Consider the following 17006-nt stretch of genomic DNA (forward strand, 5'->3'; position numbering starts at 1 on the left):
ACTCAATTCATCCAATTCAATAAAGATGAGAGAATTATCCAGGCATCCATCGGAACTCACAACATGCCAAGCGCATCGCCAATTTTTTTTCTGCACAGACATGACAAACATGGCTGATTAGTTTAAAAATATGTATGGCCAATCAAAAAAGGGAGTCGTTTCTGGTCATAGATGAACTTGTTTTTATTGCATCAATTGATGTACACACACATCTTCTTCCTTTCAGACGAAGACAGGCAGAAAAGTTGAGATTAACATTCGTGACAGGGTGATAAAGTGATACACCAGAAAATAAGTACATTTTGTAGTCTCACAGATGCATCATAACTAGAATTTATTTTATTTAACTTTTGGTCACCCCCTTTTTCCAAATTTCCATATTCAAAACCAGGGGTTAAATCAATTAAACATCACAAACAGCATGATTTGTGCATGTCGGTAATCACAAGTGTGTCACAGTGCCTCATTTATCCAGTGTTTCGACATGTAAACATCAGGGTAGATTGAATGTGTCTTTGTGCAATGTAATATAATGAATTGTAATGAACCAACATACTGGTAGCCTACATGACTCACCATGCATACATGTAGGCAAAGGTTTTTCTTGTTCCAGAACAGGGTTCTGGCATATTCATGAAGGTTTTAAATTATAGCATGTTTGGCAGCATTGCCTACTTCTCACACATAGAGTACCATACACTATGCTAGGCCTGTTAGTGTTATCAAACCGTCTGTAAATGAAGCCAAAATATATCGACGAAAATGTCGATTCTGACATGCACATTCCTTGGAGAACCAAACCCCACAGTGAATGCCAGGCAGTACATGTCTGCGAAACACTTTAATCTGCATTCACCATCTCCGACCAGATCAGAGAATTCTTACAAGTCGCCTGCAGTTCCTTGGAGACCGGCATGACGTGGGTGGGGTTGCCAAGATTACATTAGCCTCAGTATTCTGATAATTAGAGCGTGTGAAAGAATGACATGATCGATAAATTTAGGTTGTGGTAGGACCTGGCAGGAATCAAAATGTTCCAGAGGGCAGGTGATTTTTAATTCACTATTTGATGGGCGACTTCCTGAGTAACAGATCATGAAAATAACATAACAATCAAACCTCATCAGTCATTTTTAATTTGTAATTTTCAATAACTGAGCCCACCAATCAACCAATAGGCCAAAATCTTACAACTTCATCTGTCTTGCTATGTCTCAACTCTGCTTTAACTCTCTTCACTCTATCCACTCCAGTCTTTTTATTGTCCTCCGGCTCCATCATGTCCAGTCCTGTATGACCGCTGCTGTCAGGGGAAATCCATCCAGAAACCGCATTATAACTGTCCAGGTGTCATATAATCGGCACAATCTGGACGGCTTGAAAACAAGCAAATCAATGCAGTGAGACTTGGGCAAGGCATCAATTTCAATTTTGCAAATTTCTAAAGCAGCTTTTTGGCCTTCAATGTCCTATTTGTCAAATTCAGGCAAGATCTCCAGAGCCCCTGCACTTTCAGTGACTATAGGCCCTTTGCCAGATATGCCGGTACCATGACACCTAGGGTGGGGAAAACAAACCCATCTTTACAATAGATTGTCATGGTTAAAGAAGCCAGACAATGGTTCAAGAGGCAATGTCTGGCGTCACCAACTGTAAAACCCTACTGTAAAGTAAAGTTTGTATTTCCGACGTGGTACAGGCGTATCTGGAAAGGGCCTAGTGAAACCAGTGCCAAACAAGCATCCTGTATTCTGACAAATGCGACTTCGAAAACTGCTTGTGGAAACTGGCAAATCTGCAGGAATCAACCATGACACATAAAAACAGACTTGAAACAAAACTACACAGCAGTATTTACTTCACAGATTCAGCATCAGGGGTGCTGTTCTGTGTAAATTGAATTCTCAAATATATATATGTGATTTAGTACGTATAATCTTCTTGATCATACATACAGCGGCCAATGTGATATCAAGTCAAGTGAGTTCAAGTTACCGAACATGTTCTAAGCTTGTTTGGTTTGTTTTTTTCAACAATTTATATCAATCATTTCAACTATGGTGTCAATTTAGAACTGTATGTGTCTAATTAGTGACCAACTAGAAGCTTCATGTATATCATCCTTTGATAGTCAAGTAATCAGACAAGTCCAAGACTCCAAGGTGAGTTCACAATCACACTCCAATCCCTGATTGTGTTTCGATGAACAGTATGAAGTTCATGATTGAATAATCACAGATAAGACTGCTCATCACAGATCATTCAAGTTCAAATGAATTTCAACCACATGCCTGTTTTTAATCACAAGGCTCAATGAAAGTGTTACCAGTTAAATAATAAGCTGATTGTTCTCTTATCCAAGGATTTAACCACTGATTTCATCCTATCTGATTACTAACTGGACTGTGTGATTACTTTCAAATCAAAGTTTGACGCTGCATGTGTACTCTTAGTTTTGTTTCAAAGTTTTGTTTCAATGTCTGATCGTTTTTGAATGTACCTTTCCAAAAATGGACCAAAAGATTTGGTTCGAGATCGAACATTTATTCTGTCAGGAAGTTTACAGATGAAATAGGTTTGAAAATGAGAAGTCCGTCAATAACAGGATGGTCCAATTTCATCCACACTTGTTATTGTGTTTGTTTTTTTCAGCTAACCTGCCACCATCTACCTCTCTGCAACAGTAGAACTAGAAGAAAGGTTCAGCGATGAATCCAGGTAAGTAAGACACCGGTAAATTAGACAACAGTAATTTAGACAAGGTAAATTAAACGACGGTAAACTAGGCAATGGTCATTTTAGACAATGGTAAATTAGACAATGGTCATTTTAGACAATGGTGATGTAGACACAATTAGGATAGGTAAATTAGACAATTTGAAGAGGTCATTCACCTCTCCAAATCCAATATCAACGACTAGGAAAGATCTTCATTTTGGGAGTTAGCATGATCTTAGGTAATTTTAATAATCAAACACTTTCATGACAAATTTTGATTGGGTAATTGTGAAATTTGGCTTGGTGCAATTAAACTGCAACTGTAGTCCCTATAATTAGGGCCTGCTGAGTCCCCTTAAATTGCCTACTCAAAAAATCCAGGGTCATTTTGTGACCAGCTTGATGCTTTCCTAAACTTTGGTATAGATTTGAAGAGGTGAACAACCTCTTCAACTTGTCTAATTTACCTATCCATGTGTCTAGATCACCGTCCATTTTCTAATTTGCCATTGTCTAGTAAAATAACCATTGTCTAGATTACCGTTTAGCTAATTTATCTTTGTCTAAATTACCACTCTATAATTTACCGGTGTCTAACTTACCATATACCTTCAGCGACAGCCGGTTTTGAATGGTTAAAGGGCGGGCAGGTAGGCATAGATGAAGCGTGCACAAGGAGGTCCCATATGGCATGGCAGTACCACACGTGGATGGAGTGAAGACAGTCGAGCGAGGAACGACAGAGTTGTAGATATAAACCAAAATAACAGGAAAAGTCGCTTGGTGAGTCAGAAAAGTCAAATAGTAGCGTAATCTATGCGGAAGAACGCGTGGAAGTAAAAAACAAAAAGATACGGGCAACACGTTACATAGCGGGCAATAACAACAAATGGTTAAAATTTACAATCCCCGATCGGAAATGACGTAGTTTGATAGCATTCAACTAAGTGACTGAACAGTGGCGCTTAGTCAACCGATGACCTTTTTAGGCCCGTGAACGGAGATTGTAAACTCGTTCCCAACAAACAATAAAGGAATAAATGCTTTGTCAAAGCTCGGAAGAACAGGAACAGTGTTATTGTGTACAAAATGTACGAAGCATGTACATCAATGTACAAGAATACATTGGCAATGTGTGTGCTAAGGACAGCAACCTGCCGAAAGCAGGGCGAAAATGGGCAAAAGAGAACGAAATAAGGCATAACAACCCTTATAAGTAGTGGCAGAGATATCTACTAGTTAGGGGAAGTAAAAAGATGCAGAAAACCTACCCATCCATTGTGATAAAGACGAGAAATTTGCAGAAATCGAGAGCGCGCTTCCGTCGAAGAGCAATCAACAGCTACAAGATGGCGGTGGTTGACATCCACGTGGTTGCGCACAGCCGCCTGTGCACCGTTTGTTTACATTGAGCAAAATAGCAACTTGCAGCGTAAAAAGTGCTGTAACTTGATGAATATGATTAAATAAACAGTAGAATCTTATTTTACAGCCTTTCAAAATAATCATTGCGCAAAATATTACATAATATTGCGTTTTAGGCTGCATTCTCCAAGCATCGTCAATGGTGACTGTCAAGCTTCTCTCACTCGGCCTACTGACTATGTGACAATTTCAGCGGGTGCATGTAAATTGGTCATTTGGCCCGTCGACCGGGTCCGGGAGATTGTTTAGGCTGACGTGTCGGAACTTATCTGGGTCACGAAGCCCGGTAGGTCACTTCTTAAACGAGAGTTGTGTGGTTTCCATGAAGTTGTGTACACTTTCTAGTTAGCAACGAAATTTACTGCTAGCTCTCTTTTTGGGCAACTTTATCGATTTCTAACTTGTCGAGCAGCTTACTTAGTATCATGGCTACCATTCGGTGTCTTCCAGTAATCTTTCTGGCCATTTTTTGTACCACATATTGTGCGAAGTATGCACCAGAAACTTTACCAAAACCTGCAGCTGGAGGTCAAACTCCCTTTTACTCCCCTGAGGAAATGTATCAAGACATCTTCCCTATTACCAAGGCAAACTTCACTGCCAAAGTGTTGAAATCACAAGACGCATGGATCATCCTTTTTCACGATGGAACGTCGCTGAAAAGTTGGAAAACAATGGCTGTGAAGTTGAGAGGGATCGTTTGGGTCGGAGCTATTCATCGATCAGAACAGGAAGATTTACTTAACATGATCGTAAGTTCATGAATCGGTATTTCCCAATTTTTTGGTTTTTAGAATATTTCAGCAATGAAAAACGATGCGGAATCCGCCTGGAATAGTAGAAAAAACGTTGCATTGAGTCAATTACAAATGTTCGTGAGTCTCGACAGATGTCCTCTAAGATGAAAAGAGACAATCGCAACCATTCAGAGTCTCCACCTGTTAGAATATGGTGATCTCCTTCCTATACTGTAAGGTGCTGCCACCTATGTTTGCTCATTATATATTCATGTATGCAAGTGATTACCATGAAGGCTTGTCAGGATATTACAATAAAGAATAAGTCAGTTCCCGTTCTGCGTTCAATGCAAACACATGTTCCCTTCTTTTATTCCTTTCTCTAATGTTACCATCATGCCGGACTCTGCTGACTCTGCTAGCTCTACCACGAATCCAACAGGTTATGGACAGCAACACGCTCCCACTGCGCAAGGGAGATTTAACCGGTTAATTTTTGACGGAGATGAGAGGAGATACGAACAATGGGAGGTGAAGTTTTTGGGTTACATGAAGATACAAAAACTGAAGGATACAATAACTGCGGATGCGGATCCCACGGACGAGGTAGGCCAAGCTAAAAATGAACTTACATATGCAGAATTAATTCAATTCCTAGACGACAAAAGTTTGAGCCTGGTAATGAGGGATGCTGCGGACAACGGACGGAAGGCTCTCAGGATTCTGCGAGAGCACTATGCGGGCACGGGAAAGCCCAGGGTGATTGCGCTCTACACGGAGTTGACTTCGTTAGTAAAAGTTTCCGGGGAGACAATCACGGACTATGTAATTCGGGCGGAAAATGCAGCGTGCGCATTGAAAAATGCAGGAGAGACCGTCCAGGACAGTTTACTGATCGCTATGGTTCTGAAGGGACTACCAGAATCGTACAAACCGTTCGTTGTGTGTGTCACACAGACTGACAAAAAGCAGTCATTCACGGAGTTCAAGGGGGCACTCCGTAGTTTCGAGGACACGGAAAAGGCCAGAAGTTCGGGTAGTGAAGACACCGTGATGAGAGTGTTCCATGGTGCGCCTCATTCAAACCCAGGATGGAATCCGAATATCGAATGTTACTCGTGTGGGAAAACAGGACATATTTCACGGAAATGTCCGACCAAGAAACCGAATGCGCAGAGCGGATTTTCGGCGGGAAAATGGTGCTCGCAATGCAAGTCATCGTCGCATAACGAAAGCAACTGCAGAAAGAAGAAAAGGAATGCTAAGGAATCGGTAAAAGTCGTATCGGACATGGAGGACAGGAATGCCCATGATCAAGGTAACGAACACTCATTTCATTCTTTTGCCTTCAAAGCAGCTGACCAAAGCTGTGAGCTGAAAAGAGACGCTTTGCTGGTCGATTGCGGTGCGACAACGCACATCCTGACTGATGAATCAAGGTTCAAGACGTTTGATTCGAGATTTGTGCCTGAGAGACACTACATCGAGTTGGCGAATGGCACAAAGTCCAATAATGTGGCTAAGAAGCGAGGTGACGCTACGGTCACACTGATGGACAGATCCGGGAAGAAATCCGAAGTTTTGTTGAGAAACGCGTTGTTCATACCCTCGTACCCACAGGATATCTTTTCTGTGGATGCCGCTACTCGGGGAGGTGCCAAGATTCTGTTCCATGATGACAGGGCGGAATTGGTACACAAAAGTGGAACGATCTTTGATATCAAGAAACACGAAAGACTATACTACCTTGATATGCATGACTACCGCAGGGACGAAATCGCATCGATCACAGATACCGTGTGTGTCACACGTGATATTAAGGCGTGGCACGAGATTTTAGGACACTGCAATCTTGAAGATGTGCAGAAACTTCCGGACTTGGTCGATGGCATGAACATCATTGATGTAAAATCAGGACCTGGTGACTGTGATGTATGTATTACGGGTAAAATGTGTAAAACAAGAAGTAGGGTCCCCAGGACACGTGCGACTGTCCCATTAGAAATGGTGCATACAGATCTTGCTGGGCCCATTGAGCAAGAGTCGTCTGAGGGTTTTAGGTATGCGATGGTCTTCACAGATGACTACTCAGGATTCGTGTTTGTATATTTCCTGAAGAGCAAGAGTGATGCAGTCAAAGCTACTGAGAGATTTCTGGCTGACTCTGCTTTTCTTGGAAATGTCAAATGCATGCGTAGTGACAATGGTACAGAGTACACCTGTGAAGCCTTCGCATCACTCCTCAGAAGGAACAAAATAAGGCATGAGAAAAGTGCGCCTTATTCCCCGCACCAGAATGGGACCGCCGAACGCTACTGGAGGGTGTTATTTGAAATGGGTCGATGCTTATTGATCCAAGCAAAACTTGGTAAAGAAATGTGGCCATATGCAGTGATGGCGGCTGCATATATTCGTAACAGGTGTTACAAGAAACGGGTAGAACAGACCCCGTATTTCGCCTTGACGGGTAGAAAGCCAAATTTGGCTCACATGAGAGTGTTTGGCTCAGAATGCTACGCTTACAGGCAAGACAAGAAGAAGCTGGACCCCAGGTGCACAAAAGGTATCTTTGTTGGGTATGATCGTGCGAGTCCAGCATACTTGGTGTATTTCCCAGAAACAGGAAAGGTCATGAAGCATCGTGTGGTGAAGTTTGTTTCCACCACAGCCACTCCTGAGAATTCCAGTGATGAGTCATCAACTGAAGTGTCGTATGAGGATGACGACATGTTCTTTGGGCGAGGCGGTGATGTTGGCTCAGAGCCCTCCGCCGAAAATGTATCAGTTGCAGATGAGGTTGAGAATGTACCTGATGAATCATCAGATGAAACTATGCCTGAAACTGATGACATACGTGTTGAAAATGCCACACCCATTTTGAGAGAGTCCAACCCTGAGTTAGGTTGTGAAATCCCTAAAATCAGGAAACCCCCTAGTAGGGAGAGGAAGCCTCCCCCGTACCTCCAGGAAAATTATGTAACAGGCATGGATTCTTCTGATGATGATGATCAGGTCAAGATGAATGTTGATCAGGTGTACAAGGTCGTTTCATCAATTCCACAGAGCTATAGAGAGGCCACGAGGTCTCCAGATGCCGGTAGTTGGCAGGAAGCTATGAAAGATGAGATGAATTCTTTGGAAGTAAATGACACTTTCATTTTGACCCCATTGCCAAGAGGCAGGAAAGCAGTGGGGGGTAGGTGGGTGTATGCAATCAAAGAAGATGCATTGGGCGCGAAAACCTACAAGGCCAGGTTTGTTGCCAAAGGTTACAGTCAGGTAGAAGGCGTTGACTACCAAGAAACTTTTGCTCCAACAGCAAGTTTCACTGCAGTTCGTACCCTCATGCAGATGGCAGCTCAGGAAGGGCTAATCTTACATCAGATGGATGTAAAAACAGCTTACCTTAATGCTCCCATTGATTGTGAGGTATATGTTGACCAGGCTGAGGGATTTGAGGTCCCAGCTGATCCTGTTAAGCCGGCAGGAAGATTAGTGTATAAGCTGAATAAATCCCTGTATGGTCTGAAGCAATCGGGCAGAAACTGGAACAGCTTGTTGCATGGTTACCTCATTGAGGATAAGTTCGCTCAGAGTCAAGTTGATCCATGTGTGTATGTTAGAAAAACTGAGCAAGATTTGGTGATTATCATTGTGTGGGTAGATGATCTGATTATCGCGGCAAGCAGCAATACTGTAATGACGAGTGTGAAAAATCAGCTGAAACAGAAATTTGTTCTGAAGGACCTGGGGAAACTTGCATATTTCCTTGGTATCGATTTCGAGCAAGGAAATGGGTGTGTCAAGATGAATCAGAAGAGGTACTTGACCAAACTACTTGAAAGGTTTGGGATGTCAGATTGTAAGCCTAGATGTACTCCGTCAGAACAGAAATTAACTGTGGATGAAAATGATGAAAGGGCTGACCCTCGTTTGTACAGGGAGATCATTGGCAGTCTCATCTACCTCATGACATGCACCAGACCAGATATATGCTGGGTGGTCACCAAACTGTCCCAGTATGCATCCAAGCCCCTACAAGGGCACATGACTGCGGCAAAACATGTCTTAAGGTATTTGAAGGGTACCATTGACTATGAACTTTGCTACAGAAGATGTGAGAATGGTCTTTCTCTCACTGGGTATAGTGATGCTGATTGGGCATCGTCCCCTGAGGACAGGAGGAGTACAACTGGGTACTGTTTCGCACTGACTAAAGAAGGTGCGCCAATTTCTTGGAAGTCAAGAAAACAACCGACAGTAGCATTGTCGTCGTGTGAGGCCGAGTACATTGCCTTATCTGCTGCTGTCCAGGAGAGTCAATTTCTGACTCAGATGTTGCGGGATGTTGATGTTGATGGTGAATATGAGCCAGCGTTGATATATGAGGATAACCAAGGTACAATTGCCCTGGCGCGCAATCCTGTAAACCGCCAACGCTCCAAGCACATAGACATCCGTTATCACTACATCCGGTCTGCTTTAAGCGGTGGAAAAATCAAGCTTGAGTATTGTCCCACTGCCAGTATGATCGCAGATGTCATGACAAAGCCAGCCACAAGATTCAAGTTAGAAGGTTTTAAGAAATTCCTGTTTGGTTAGGAATAAGATGGTTTGGCGCTTTAATAGAGACTTGAAATAATCCCAGCTCAAACCATGGAGCTCAAACTGAGTCTTAGATAGATGATTAGGACCACAATGGAGCCTAATTACGTGTGTAGTAGAATGTTTAGTTAGAAAATCTTTAATAGCATTTGAACAGATTTACTTAGTACTTTGATGTTTTGTTTCCAAGGGTTTTTTTGAAGTTAAAGACACAAGTGCATTATTTAGAGATTATTCCTAGAAAGTTTCGATCAAGTGGGGGTGTTAGAATATGGTGATCTCCTTCCTATACTGTAAGGTGCTGCCACCTATGTTTGCTCATTATATATTCATGTATGCAAGTGATTACCATGAAGGCTTGTCAGGATATTACAATAAAGAATAAGTCAGTTCCCGTTCTGCGTTCAATGCAAACACATGTTCCCTTCTTTTATTCCTTTCTCTAATGTTACCATCATGCCGGACTCTGCTGACTCTGCTAGCTCTACCACGAATCCAACACCACCGATGTCAGACTCCACCAGCGTCCTCGAAGTTGAAATGACACTCAAAACCAGTAAACCATATCGGTCTCCAAACAGGTGGTTTGGGGACTTTGGGATTGTCCACAAATGAAATCATGAGAATCCTGGTATAATATTTCTTCTAAACTTTGTGATACTATTTCATTGTATACTTATATCTATCTAAATGAAATATGCAATTCTCAATTATTAAATCAATTGATCTTAAGCAATTTTGTTACCTTAACCAATCAAATTGACAGCTTTGCGTTTGAAGTACACTTCACCTAAGTGCCACAATGTTGTCTGAACTTCTCACATACGTGCTGATAAGTAACAACTACATTTAAGAAAATGATGATTGTCTATTGGTTGGCTTCCAAACATCATATCACATCATATCAGTATCAGTCAAGTGGTTGTCTGAATGACAGTTTAAAAACAATGTAAGTCAAGTTGAAGGGTCTGGTGATTGTCTGAGTGACAGTTTAAAAACAAAGGCATTGTCTAGATATTCAATGGAACAGCGGACACATCAGTTACCAGGACATACTCTCTATATTGGGGACAGTACCGTCAGTCTCTGATAGTCATTTCTAGAGTGGGTATACTGGTTCTGGCCCGGTTCATGGGTGCAATGTTGATTCTCATGATCTGTTGCTTTTAGACCAGAAGTAACTGACTTGGAGATGGTCCCTTACCTGGAAGCCATACCTAAAGGTAAACACAATGATACTGAGATACTGTTATGTGATACTGAAAAACCAGCTGCCAGCATTGCCATTGAGCAATGCAACCTGATATAAACATTGTGAACAGGAAGAGAAAGCAATATGAAAGGTAGTAAAAACAGAACAACCTGATCACAACAGTGTGAAATGATCTGCTGAAAAAATATGGAATGTGTGATAGGTTACAATGTTGGCAACTAGACTTTGGATCTCCCTCTCTCCATAGAAGTAGGCAGCTATTTTGTTATTTCTGTTTAAGTATTATTTTGTTACAGCTGTTTACAGCCAAACAGATTCTACGACAGTAGAACCTCTTTATCAAGGACACAATTAGGACTGCATTGTAACATATTCTGTCTTTGATTTGGAGATGTCCTGATTAAAGGGGTCAAATTGGGTGAAATTACTTATTCAGGACCAAGATCAATGTCTTATTAGAAGATGTCCAGCTAACAGAGGTATCTTATAAGGTTAGACCAGTTCACACTGAGTAGGCCTTAAAACAGATCCTGGGGATTCCGCTGCAAGTCATCTGGTCCAACCAATACCGGCTCAGTTGCATTGCTCTTAAATTGTCCCTCAAAATGACTGATCGAATTAGTCGACTGCACTTGAAGGTGAGGACATCAATCATACTGAACGCTTATTTCTGGCTGATTCATCATATTGATCACCCATCTCGTCGTACGCGAACATCATATGTCAATCTGATCGGCGAAGAATTGCTCGCAGAATCTTCTAAATCTTAATCTCCTCACTTTTAGTGTGATAAATCATAATGTGTTGCTCATTTGTTTAAGGGGCGTTGAGGAACACTACTAATTTTCTCGGCCACGTCTTATTCACTTCATAGGCTGATTATCATCGGTTGCATACGGCAGGCACGGTTACTTATGAACATGACAGTATTGGATTACTTACTTACAGATGCTTGAGGACTTCCGAGGCACTGAATAACCTGGGCAAACCCAGAACAGGTTTTCTGTAAAAAATAACTAATTTCCGCCACTTGTTTGAAAAAATGTCATGTCGTTGCATCTTTCTCAATAAATCATTACTGATCACTTGAAGCGTGATCATCTACGGGTATCGATCTGTGCCGGTCCCTGGATGCTGGTCGTCTGTCACTCATGATCAGTTGAATCGGGGAGGGATTGCTGTAATAGACTTGGCACTAATGACATTTAAACCACAATCAATAATGTTCAAGCAGTATACTTGCAGGGTTTACTGAGATTGAAATCGTGCGAGGGGAATTGGTTGTTCTGGTGTTTTGGATTTAGGGTTTTGTGATCAAAGTTGTTGTTGGTTGAATTGACCCTTTTATTGTGGAATCAGTTTTGTTTCTCTTTTTTCAATCATGATATTGAATATAGTATAGTCTCGATGGTCAAAGACACCACTGTCCACTGGCACTGTTCAAGAGTGAGATCACAGCCACTCTGAACGATAATATAACTAGAGTAGAGAAAGAGATATGTAACTGGACACCAAAACCTTGGCATTCCTTGTTTTCTAAAATTCATTTTAATTTGTATGCCCCAACTCAAAGCACTATTCTGTTGGATCAGGGCTAAATGTGAAAAATCATACTTTCTTCAGATACTGGTATGAAGAATTAGCCTTGTGCATCGAGAACAAAAAATGTTGATAAGCAATTTAGTCTCATCACCTCTAGGTGTAAGTGTAACTAATTACCTTTCTATCTAATTAGAACCTGTAGCACCAATTAACATTGTAAGATATTCAAAGAAAATATCTGACTTGCTTTAAGCTTTTTCATTTGATCGTGCATAGATTTTAAGAAGATGCTGTGATTATATCTTATTAGCTAACCTCCCAGTCAAAGCATTCATTTATTGTCTGTTAAAAGTGATACATTGACATGCGACACCAAAATGAGATGGGATACAAATGTTGTATCAGTGATTATGTGATGGTTGCCTGATAATATACTGGCGAAGCAAAGAACAGTTTAAAGAGACACCGCAGTTGTCGTAATATTCATCCAATGACTTACAAATGGAGACAATTGCAGAACATGCTTGCCATGACAGTACAAATATGAACCCTCTGTTTGATATAAGATCAAAACATATAAAAAGCTTAGTCAATAGTTCCTATCTATCAATTTACCTGTAACATCAAAGCATGTTTATCAGTGTCATGCCCTCTGCCTCCCAACTATTGATTTTCCTTCGACATCAAAATGATGATGAATGATGACATGCCATGGAACTGCATATTGGCGAAAACCTCTTTATCACAGATGCCAAATTTCATTCCAATCATCGTTACCTCAATATATCGGGTGAATTAAGTGCTGGTGTTGAAAAAACCCTCTTTATTACAGATGCCAAATTTCATTCCATTCATTTCGCAAAATTGGATGATTTGAAGGTTCTGTGTGATGCAGGTGTTATAGTGTATTGTCTTACAGTAAATATCACTGTTTACACTTGGTTGAAAATCACCTAATGCATTGTTTTTGCTGCTTGAGGCTGTTTATTGATTTCCTTTCATTTATCCTTTATACAATTCTCAAATGTATGATGTTGTTCATATTGATGAATCAATCAGTTTATCATTACAGAAGTAACATGTTGTCTTTTCAAGGCAACAGGTGGTTATGACATACGGATTGAGGTTACGCAAGAGTGCACAATACGCATACTTTACTTTTTGTAGTTACTTTTGTCTGCCTTGGATGTCATTTGCCATTCATAATTGGAAACAGAATCATTTCAAAAGGTTAAAATGTCCACAATCTCTCTCGTTTCAGAATTTTGACCCGAAGAAAAACCCCGCTGCCCGTGTGTATCCTCACGGCGGTAGGAAAATAAAGGAGCACTACTGGCAGGACGTAGACAACCCAAACACTGCATCTGAGGTCGCCTGTGACTCCATCCCAGATCTTACTCGAAGCATCGACAAGAATTACTTGAACGAGTTCTTCGTGGAGAGCTACCGATCAAAGCCGAGTAAATTCCCCACACTCATTCTTGAAAGTAAGTAATGACATCTCCTCGGTGATCTCTTATCTAGATCCCAAGATATTTCATAATACACCACCCTGTTCATAAATAAAGTGGCTTGCTGCAACTTTAGCCTTTTTTTCTGTGCAGTTCCATTTTCTCATGAAAATGGACTATAATATTGGGATGGTTTTGTTGCCCATCATTTTGGTTCTTCCATAGATGTCTCAACTTAGGGCTTCAATTATAACTTATTAACCATGCCATGGTTTTGTCTTTTAGCCAGTGTCAAACTCTCCCCCATCTTCAAGCAAGCAGCTTACCGTACACAAAAATACTTCAACTTTGGGGTCCTATTCAACCCAACCTCAGAAGATTTCCAAGCGATTGGCGCCGAGGGTCTCTTTATGGACGTCCCAGGTGTATTAGCTCTAGTCCAAGACTCCAAGGCCAGGCGGAGTGTGGAGGAGCCGCCGCAGATTCATGCCCTGCCATACAACTCACAAAACCTTGGCAAATTAACTTACATTCACTTGATTCAGTTCTTGGTGGCGGTAAATCGGGATTATCGTTACACTTTGATGGGAAACAGCATGGATAATAATAAGACAATCGTAGAAATGGAAGACGTGTTGGCGTACGAGTCAAAACGATTCCGCATTCTCCGAGGGGAGGAAATGAACAGGGTCATGGAGGGGAAGAAGGAAAAGTTAAACGCAAAGAAGATGAAAGAGAGAAGGAGAAAGGAGAAGCAAGAGAGTATTGAGATTCCGTCTGACCCATACCTAAAAGAGGAGCTATAACTGGATTATCCATGGGCGAAATGGCATAATATTTCTGTCATATACTCATTTTACTCGACTGATACTTAAGAACTTTCAAATACTACAGAACTTTGAAACGTTGCCGTCATGATTAAATGCTCATCTTCTAGATAACCTGTCACATAGATGCGTTTGGAAACGATGAGACATATGTGCTGTAACTTTCATTCGATCTCATTGGTGATGTGAAATATGTCGTAATATCACAAAAGTGAACGTGGACAACTTATCTGAATGGTCAGGTGTGTTCTGCTTGGGTGACCTCTGGTGACAAACAGTGTAACTGTTAAGTTGTCCATGGTCTTCCTTGTTCACTGCCACTCAATGTAATCAAAGCATACTTTCGTTCCCAGGAGGGAACAAAAGCTTCTGGTCAAAAACCTGGGCATGCTTAACCAGTTCATGGTATGGAAGTTTTTTTTCCAGTTTCTGCTGACCACAGTGCTGTAAGAGTGTACTTGTATGTTCACAGTCTGTCCTGACCTCAAGCAATTTTTAAGACGGTCTGTTGCCCGACAGTTGTATATGATGTAAACTCTTTAAATTTGAAATGCATGTACACGGATTATTTTTAAAAAATGAATGGGTTAACATCACTTGAGGAGTTGAAAGTTTAAACCCTGACATTCATTCCTGTAGTTATACCTCTTTAAGGTATCGGCAATTTTTCCTTTAGTCCTCATTTCGATCAATTTACCGCTTATCTTGGCAATTATGTCTACATCTTGATGGAGTATATAAGATATCACCAAAAGAGGAGACGACATATTGACGTATAACTTCCGTAGATCTGGCGCTCGAGTTGTCGATCTTCCTTTGGTGGCTTTGTGTTTGTGTTTAGACGGCAAGGTTTTCGAGGCGCTCGCCCTCTTGTTTGATATCTTTTTCAGGATGCGTTGCCATGGAAACAAATTCTAGAAGATATAGGAATGGCATTCTGACACAATATGGTTCATATTAACCAAAGTTTTTAGTATGGGGAATTTTTTCGGTCTTGGTTTCCCTGATATACTTTTTGAAGATAGAAACTGTGACATTGTTAAAGGGTGACAGTAGGCAGGAACCAGATGTATTTTTCCCTTAGTGAGTGTGAAGAAGATAAACAATGTGAACCAAATGCCTTTCATAATACAGGTGGTTTCCTATTGAGGAAAAAACCAATAAGTCTAGACAGAAAATTGCCAAAGCCAATTTGAGAATTTGATGTTTCAACAGCTTAGCAACTCGTGCCCTAGCAATGCCATCTATCCTAATTTTGAGAACTAAACTGCTGACCAATACTTTCGTTTGTGGTGTATAATTGTGAACAAAGATCACATGTTATGTAATTTAATTAAAAATGTATTTTTTGCTAAAATGTTTAACGTGTATTGAATGTGATACCGGTGCGATGTCTGTTTGTGTCTAACAAATTCTGTTTTTCAAGAGAGAACTAATATATTTTTGTAAGATATTCAAGAAGAATACATTTTTATTGGAGTAATATTGTATTGCGTTATTTGACTGACTGTAGCTCAGTGTCCAATACTGGCTTGCATAGGAAAGGAACTTGTAATTTAACCTATATTTTTGGCCCTGGTGTTGGATCTTGCATGGTGGTGGACCTCATTGTGTTACTTGTCTTACTTATGATTCACTTGCAGGTCTATCAGTACATCATTGTCTTACCCAAGGTCTACCACCAAGAGTGCCTATGCAATAAGTGTCTTACCCAAGATCTACCACCAGACCAACAATGCAATATAATGTTGTGCTCAAGGTCTACCACCAGGACCATCAATGCCATCTTGCACAAGGTCCGCCACCAGGACCATCAATCACACAATGGTCTTGCCAAGGTCTACCACCGGGACCATCAGTACAATAAGTGTCTTGCACAAGGTCCACCACCAGGACCATCAATCACACAAGGGTCTTAACCAAGGTCTACCACCGGGACCATCAGTACAATAAGTGTCTTGCACAAGGTCCACCACCAGGACCATCAATCACACAAGGGTCTTAACCAAGGTCTACCACTAGGACCATCAATGCCATAAGTGTCTTGCACAAGGTCCACCACCAGGACCATCAATCACACAAGGGTCTTAAACAAGGTTTATCACCAGGACCATCAATGCCATCTTGCACAAGGTCCACCACCAGGATCATCAATCACACAATGGTCTTGCCAAGGTCTACCACCGGGACCATCAATACAATAAGTGTCTTGCACAAAGTCCACCACCAGGACCATCAATCACACAAGGCAGGGCCGTATTTAGAGGGGGGGCAGGGGGGGCAGCTGCCCCCCCTGTGCAATAAATGTTGAAAAAAAAATTTTCAGACAGTAATAAAAAGACAAACTAATCTTAGCCATAGCTTTACCAGCATGATAGCAGCATATGGATAGCAGATGTTATCAACTCAGGTGCAACCCTTATAATCTGACCAGTCCAGTGCCCTGACCCTTGTCTTCATAAAAGTGCCAAGTGGTCCTTTTTTAGAG

At 41.2% G+C, this 17006-nt stretch overlaps 2 protein-coding genes across 3 annotated transcripts in view; one reads left to right on the plus strand and one right to left on the minus strand.

The window, feature by feature from the left end:
- Positions 1 to 4093, minus strand: part of LOC135486179 (polypyrimidine tract-binding protein 3-like) — a 165256-nt gene extending 161163 nt beyond the window's left edge. Inside the window, exon 1 of one of the 2 annotated variants that reach the window (XM_064768778.1) lies at positions 3990 to 4093. In XM_064768778.1, the coding sequence (XP_064624848.1) occupies positions 3990 to 3997 (8 nt within the window). In that variant the 5' untranslated portion in view covers positions 3998 to 4093. The remainder of the gene's footprint in view (positions 1 to 3989) is intronic. The other variant, XM_064768790.1, reaches the window with a different exon arrangement.
- A 315-nt stretch (positions 4094 to 4408) lies between these two features.
- On the plus strand, positions 4409 to 15989 carry LOC135486873 (uncharacterized). The gene is made up of 3 exons (XM_064769993.1): positions 4409 to 4895; positions 13502 to 13727; positions 13977 to 15989. Exons 1-3 carry the CDS (start codon positions 4569 to 4571, stop codon positions 14495 to 14497), a joined length of 1074 nt encoding a protein of 357 aa, XP_064626063.1. The 5' UTR covers positions 4409 to 4568; the 3' UTR covers positions 14498 to 15989.
- The last annotated feature ends 1017 nt before the right edge of the window (positions 15990 to 17006 follow it).

This window comes from Lineus longissimus, chromosome 4 (genome assembly GCF_910592395.1).
Source record: "Lineus longissimus chromosome 4, tnLinLong1.2, whole genome shotgun sequence".
NCBI lineage: Eukaryota > Metazoa > Nemertea > Pilidiophora > Heteronemertea > Lineidae > Lineus > Lineus longissimus.

What these genes read in the sequence shown, in the direction of transcription:
- LOC135486873 (XM_064769993.1), top strand. Translation starts at nt 4,569, where the DNA reads ATGGCTACCATTCGGTGTCTTCCAGTAATCTTTCTGGCCATTTTTTGT. An exon ending in AAGATTTACTTAACATGATC is followed by an intron (nt 4,896 to 13,501) that starts GTAAGTTCATGA and finishes CTCTCGTTTCAG; the next exon opens with AATTTTGACCCGAAGAAAAA. An exon ending in CCCCACACTCATTCTTGAAA is followed by an intron (nt 13,728 to 13,976) that starts GTAAGTAATGAC and finishes TTTGTCTTTTAG; the next exon opens with CCAGTGTCAAACTCTCCCCC.